Consider the following 7,176-nt stretch of genomic DNA (forward strand, 5'->3'; position numbering starts at 1 on the left):
AAGAAAATCTGGAACATCAAGCGCACCTGGAAAATATTAGAGTGGGATATTCTCTTAAACTAGGTATAGTTTAAAAGATAAGTATCCCAATTTCTTAGCTAAAAATAGTCACAGCAAGTAGAAATTCTGAACAAACCCTATATTGCCTTGTAATTATATTTGTCAGTTGAAAGGCTTGATAGAAGCTATTCACATGCTGATAGTTATTAACTGGAGTTATTTTACAGAACACCATTATTCACAGGGGAAGTGAGGGAAGTGAAGAATGGCAAGATGATACTAGTAGCAATGTGATCAAAGCTCTCTTTTGTATGTGTCAGCATTGCATACATGACAAAAGAAAGAGGGACTTCAATTATCCTGCTGCAACTGCTATTAAGCCTGTTTTGATTTGCTGTCTCCTCATGGATACCAGTGATTGCAGATCATCATTGTAAAAGCCAACCACTGTTAAGTTGGGATTCTTATTACTATTCTAAATGAATTAACAATATTAAGTATTTTATACTTTACAAGATTTTTAGAACAGCCTAATAAAAGCTTGAACTTTTAACTAAATTGTTACTTTTCTTTAGACACCTTCCATATGCATTAGGTAGAATATATACTGTGTTTTATTTGTTAATTTAAACAAATATTTAGTTGTTGAAGATCAAACCAATCATGTTGTCATGTATTTGTTTTTGAAAAACTGACCAGTCTGGTTTATTAGTAGTGGAAACAGAACTTTTTGCAGTTGGTTATGCTAAATACTGTGTTGTAAATTAAATAAAAGACTGAATCCAGATTTGACATACTGAATTAAAGGGGTCCTTGTACTGGCAGAGGAAATTCCTCATTGTAGATAAGGAGCAGATCATTGATTATTTTTTGTGGATTCCTTCTTCTCCATGTACCTTATTTTCATAGATGATCCCTGCATTTCCAGATTTTAGGAGGCTAGAGGGGAAGGAGGTTGTTTTGCCTTCCAACTATGAGGTATTTCAGTTTGCAGATAAGTGCTCTGAATAATTTTGATGCATAATGAAAATAAGAATTCAGGGCTCTGAGAAAATAAAACCGATCTTGAAAAGAAATCTTGTGCAAATAGTTTTTTCTGAATATGTGGATGAGATTTTTCACATTGTTTTGCAAGCTCACAAATGGCCTTTTGGAATGAGAAGCTTTTTTATAGAATGCCATCTTTTGAATCCCAATTTGTTAACACATATACCTTTTAATAAGCTTCTAAATTGCTATCTAAAAATATTTTATATTTGGTATCGTCTGTATCTGTGTTGCTGAGTAAAAAATTAACAGCGCCATATCTATGTATATATAATTGAAATAAACCCATATTCATGATTGAAAAATGTTTAATACAAATTGGTTTCAACTAGATACTTGGTTAACAGTTGCAATCTAGGCAACGTTTACTGAAAAATTATGTATTGACTATGTTTTATGTTCAATATGGGTAAATTATGCAATAAGTAACATAAAATTTGGTTGATCTACTGAAATTATAAACCTAAACAGATTGCACTATGTGAACGTCCGTATGAAGATATCGATTTTTATTTGACATTCTGTAACCATGTTTTATATATTTAAATAGATCATAGGATTAGATGTTCACACAGTAGCATACTTGTTTCCCTACTGTATTTTTGCAGCATGTATTAGGATAGAATTTACTATTGAAGGGTTTTTTTCCCCTCCAAAAACATTAATGTTATGAAAAACTCTTGACAGTGCTTCATATTATGAATTATGTTGTAAGATATTCAGTATCTACAGGAAACATACTACCCTATTAGAAAGACTCCAAAATGGTATTTATCACAGAGGGAATCCCAAAGCTTATCTCTGGAAGTTTCCCCGTTAACTTTGCAACTGAAAAACATGGAGTTGTATCTAATAGACTAATTCCATTTACCACAGAATAAATCCTGGTCCCCTCTTACCTTGCTGAATAGCTTTATTTGGGGATTGAATTGGTTCTTTTTATTTATTTAGTCCATTGATATAATTGGTCATCTCACTTTACAAACAGCTTACAATGAAACAAACAAAACCACAAACTATATAATATCACTTAGCAATCAGACATTTAAGTTATCATCATTACGACCAGGAGATAGGCTCTAAACTATGCCCAGAAGTCTAGCCTCAGGAGCAAATCCAAGTTTTCAAGGCCTTACAAAAAGCCAACAGTTAGGGCCTTTTTGTCTATCTTAGGGGGAATGATGTTCCAAAGGGCAGGTTCCCAAAGGGCAGGTGCCACAGCCGAAAAGGTTTCCTTCTGGGGTCCACATAGCTGACAATATTTTGAGCTAACAGATTCTTCAGACAGAAACAGTGAAAACAATTGGGAAGAGATGGTCTCATAAGTAACCCTAAGTCCTTAGGCATGAAGAGCTTTAAAGGTGATAACCAGAACCTTGGATTGCAAGAGAACATTGGAAGCTGATGCAGCTTACAGAGCAATGGTATCACATGTGCCAAGTAACTGATACCAGTAGCTGCCTGTGATGTTGCATTTTGCACCAGTTGAATCTTCCAAATATTCTTCAAAGGCAGTCCCACATTAAACACATTGTAGTAGTCCAATCTGGAGATAAAAACAGCATGAGTGACCATGGGCAGCCACATCTCTGGTGCAGGAATGTGTGCAACTAGTAACGACCTTTAAGCTGTGCAAAGGCCCTGTTAACCATGGCTGACTGCTCTTCAAGCAGGAACTGTGAGTCCAGGAGACCCCCCCCACCCTTTGGCACAGAACCAAAGATGGAAGGAGATCAACTAGGAGATCCAAAATATCAGAGCTATTCAGTCTTACTTGAATTGAGCTGAAGCCTGTTGTGTCCCATCCAGACCGCCACATCTTCCAGGCCCTGAGACAGAGCTTCCATGGCATTACTTAGTCATCCTTGGATAGAGATATAAAGCTCATCTGAAACTATCAGGTGATCTCATCCAGTTTCATAGATGTTAAACAAGAGAAGAAATGGTATCTGAACCCTGAGGTGTTCCACAAAGGAGGGAACACCACCACTGGATCTTTTCCTCCTACCAATACCAACTGAGACTGACCCTGGAGGAAGGGAGAGAACCAACATCTTCCATCTCCTCTGAACTACCAGCATAACCACCAGGAGTGGGTTTCTACCGGTTCTGTCCACCTCTGTAGAACCAGTTGCTCCAAAGAGCAGCAGACACAGAACCAGTTCTGTGTCTGCTGCTGTTATGGCCCACTCCCCCACCCGGGCTCTTACCTGTTCTTTATTTCCTGCTTTTTCAACTGCAGCTGCTTTGCGCGACACAGCTGCAGTTGAAAAAGCAGGAAAAAAGGGCTTTTCCAACCGCTGCGCACTTGCATGCAGTGCTGCTCAGCTGTCCGGGCAGCTCAACAGATTGTAAATTGCATGCGCGCGATGCTAATTGACAGAACCAATAGTTATACCAGTCAGATCCCATCCCTGATAACCACTTTCTCTACAACCTTCCCTAGAAAGTGAAGTATGAAAACTAGACAAAAATTATTCAGAATGGTAGGGTTTAATGATACACCCTCCCTTTTAATATAATTTTTTGAAAGTTTTAATACAAATAGAGAAAGAAAAAGAAGAAATAAAGAAAGCTAACATGCAAAAAGAAAAAACACAAAAGTGTGAAAAAAAGATATAAAATAGCGATTTTCTATTTTCTTTAAAGCAGTTATAAGTATAATTGTAGATTTCCCTCTTTTCTAAGCTTACATCGTGCCTCTTTTCTTTCTATAATCTATTCTTGTGGTCAAAAACATAGATAACACAAAAGTCCATAAGGGATTTTCAATCTGCAATAAAGATAGGTATTATCTTTTCTCTAATCAAACAGATCAAATTGACCATCTCAACAAGTTTTTATCATCTTCGCCAACCACTTCTCAACTGTAGGTATTGCCAGATCTTTCCATCTATGTGTATACAATAAATAATCTTGCTGCGGTTGGGTTTAGTGATGGCCCCTTGAGACAGAACTATCCACCTCCCTCAAAGAGAAATTAACTACTGCCAGAACCAAACCACATGTCCCCTCTCTGGAGGTTGTAACCAACCAAGAGGAACATAGATCTAACACAGAAGTGCTGCATAATAACCCCAAGGACAGTGTCCATTTCCTCAGGCCTAATGTCAGCTCCTACGGGAGGTCGCTGAAACTGGTTCAATAAAACACTTTATTCACAGTCCTGGTGTAGCAATGTGTGTTTATTTTGGCTTCCTCCAACAGCAGCAACAAACGGTAAGTCCGAGCAAAGCCAGCGCTGAGTGTCTGCCTCTCAGCGCTTTTATAATCCCTTTCCACCCCCAATCATTAGCTAACACCTGCCCCTGATAACTACCCAACATCCGTCATCCACCTGCATTCTACCTATGGTGCAAAAGCCCCCAGATAATACCTCTCCTTTCTCTACCCCAATCCCCCATATGACATGCCGACCAGCTGATACTATATTTTGAAATGTTCCCTGGCTGGGCGCGTTGAAAAAAAGAGGCGTTTTGCTGAGAGAGTTGCAAAACGCCGAACAGTTGACAAGGCAACCCTGCAGCCGGTCATGCCGAACAGCTGATCCATTAGTCTCCTGACTGGTGGCTACGATGATGTATCTAGCTTCATTTCGTCGGTAGCGTTGGTTACACCCAACGGGGGAAAGAGATTGCGTTTGGTGTCATCAGCTGTCATCAACCCGGGGTCGTCAGGAAGGATCACTTGCCCCAATCTGGAGAATGTGACTGTGTGTTGGGCTTCATTTTGGCAGCAGTGTTGTTGAAGCCCGACACCTAATGAACTCAAATTTGCTTCAGATATTCAAGCTGGACCCAACCGCAATAACTTCCACATTACCGGATGAAGGACAAGAGTCTACCTTAGACTAGACTCTTAACATTAATATAAAGAGAAGTACCTTTGGTTAAAATATGCAACCTTATATTGGATTGGTTGAGCCACTGTGTTATATGAAAAAAATAATGTCTGAATTTAAAAGCCCCCTTCACCCAAAAAGAATCAGACTATTAACATAATTAAGATGATTTTGCTATTTTAAGGATTCAGATTAAAATTAATGGTTATAGCAAAGAGTTTTTCCTTGTGCTCTGACTTTCTGTTTAAGTTGAAAGAGAACATCAATAAATATTCTATTCATTGTATGATTCATGGTCCTACTTTGATGAATAACACTTATAATAATAAATACCATCATGGTTCTTAGGCCTATACAGAAAATTAAAGAGATATAAAATATAAATTACTATGAGAGTGTGTTTATGGCTTTGATAAAATACTATGGCATGCTCATTTTTCTTAAAATACTGTGTAGAATTTTCTAAACAACTAATATAAGTTCAAACTTATGGTTGAGAAATGGTTTTTTTACCAAGGTAATTGCTTTCATGTTTTGATAAAGGTTACATTTTGTTTTTATGAATCACTTATAATTGAAGAGTTGGTGGTGTCCTTCACTGCATAGAACTTAAGTATTTTATGACAATGCTTTAATGGTTTTCCTTTTTTTTTCTGTCCTGCAGGAGAGGAATAGAAACAAACAATAACTATATGGAGATGATCCTGCTAGAATTACAACACTAATGATGTAGACTCTGGAAATGCCTAATATGTCTAAGAAGACGTTATTAAAGCTTTGTTCCTGCTTAAGGTGACATCTTTGAACACTTTAACACAAATGACTCTTCTTGTAATGGTTCTCATCAGTGCATCTGCCCTTATACTCTCTCACCAAACACACTTGAGAACTGTAACTTCGTCAAGCACTTTCTGTCCTGAAGCTTTTACCAGTATCTGCTGTCTTTTGTAATTATGCATCCTAGCTAAGGCACGGGAGATGGAACGAATGCAAGGATTCATTAACTCTTTGAATTTGTTAAATACTAACAATTAACCATCATAAGTGGTTCAATGATGTGAGATTCACATTGCTTCAATTTATTTTTCTTTGATGTAGTTTTTTTAATTGTCAGGGTTTTTTTAGCTATTCAGCAGAATTTAAAGCAAAATCATGCCATATTTAGTCCTGGAGTAAAATTCAAGTCTAAATGTTCATGTGAAAATTATTGTAGTAAACTTTTAATATGGCAAAGCAACTTTGAGCTACAGTTTAGCCAAAAGAATTATAACATGAAATTATATTAGAATGTCATTTCCCTTGTTTCAAACTGTTTGGTGTAGAGAATATTAATATATGCAGCTTGGTGGGCCGCACCAGTTAATGCACATTTCTTCTTCTCTCCCCCCCCTCCCCCCCCCAAATAACATGTATACCAGAAGAAGTGTGTTTGTCTGAGGAACTAACTGTTTGTTTGCTACACTCAATCTCAATTTTGAGTACATGTACCTCAGTCTAAATCAGACTTTTTATGACCTTTATAACAACACTTAAAATCTTTAATTCCTATTTCTGGGTGTTTGCAAGCCTGAAAAGATTGCTATCATGAAAGTGAAAATTTATTCCTCTTAAGTGATTCACTAGCTAAATAAACATTATTCTTGTTTTAGCAAGCATATATTCAGTTTCTCAGATTTTGTTTGTTCCCAATTCTGAATATAATAGTCTGCTATTTTTTCAGTTCAAAATACTTTGGGAAATAAAACGTTTATTCATGGTTTCAGTTTGTATGCTCTCATGGCTGTGTTTACATGTTACTTATTAGTACTATATAATAAAAGCCTAGGAATCATAAATCACCTGAATATTTTCTATGCTACTTTTTAAAATTTATTTTAAAAGTTTACTTGTGCATCAATGTGAATAGTTCTGTTTGAAAACACAATAGCTACCGTATATTTACATAAAAAACAGCTGCATCAAGCTGTGTTATGTTTAGAAGAGTAGAGGTTGAAACAGGTATAGAGGGATCTTTAAAAATCTATTTGTATATTATTATGACTGTAAATCATAAATGTTTACATCATCTTTGGAACTCTTCATTAGTTTTAAAACATGCTGTGGTAGTTAGAATTATATTAGAATATTATTTTTGTTCCATGCACACATATATAAGTTGGGTAGATTAAAAAGGCTTTATTTTCTGCCCTTTATGCTTGTATAGGTAGTTCTCAGCTTACAACCGTTTATTTAGCAACTGTCTGAAGTTAAAACAGCAGTGAAAAAACTGACTTACAAGCAGTCCTCAT

The 7,176-nt window shown here is 36.5% G+C and overlaps 1 protein-coding gene across 4 annotated transcripts in view; it reads left to right on the top strand.

The window, feature by feature from the left end:
* Positions 1 to 6,723, top strand: part of YTHDF3 (YTH N6-methyladenosine RNA binding protein F3) — a 21,777-nt gene extending 15,054 nt beyond the window's left edge. For all 4 annotated transcript variants that reach the window (XM_087931302.1, XM_026706152.2, XM_087931303.1 and 1 more), the window contains one exon: positions 5,553 to 6,723. In XM_087931302.1, the coding sequence (XP_087787428.1) occupies positions 5,553 to 5,576 (24 nt within the window). In that variant the 3' untranslated portion in view covers positions 5,577 to 6,723. The remainder of the gene's footprint in view (positions 1 to 5,552) is intronic.
* Positions 6,724 to 7,176: the final 453 nt, after the last annotated feature.

The sequence above is a fragment of the Pseudonaja textilis genome, chromosome 3, assembly GCF_049901715.1.
Source record: "Pseudonaja textilis isolate UNSWEBS1 chromosome 3, rPseTex1.2, whole genome shotgun sequence".
Taxonomy (NCBI): domain Eukaryota; kingdom Metazoa; phylum Chordata; class Lepidosauria; order Squamata; family Elapidae; genus Pseudonaja; species Pseudonaja textilis.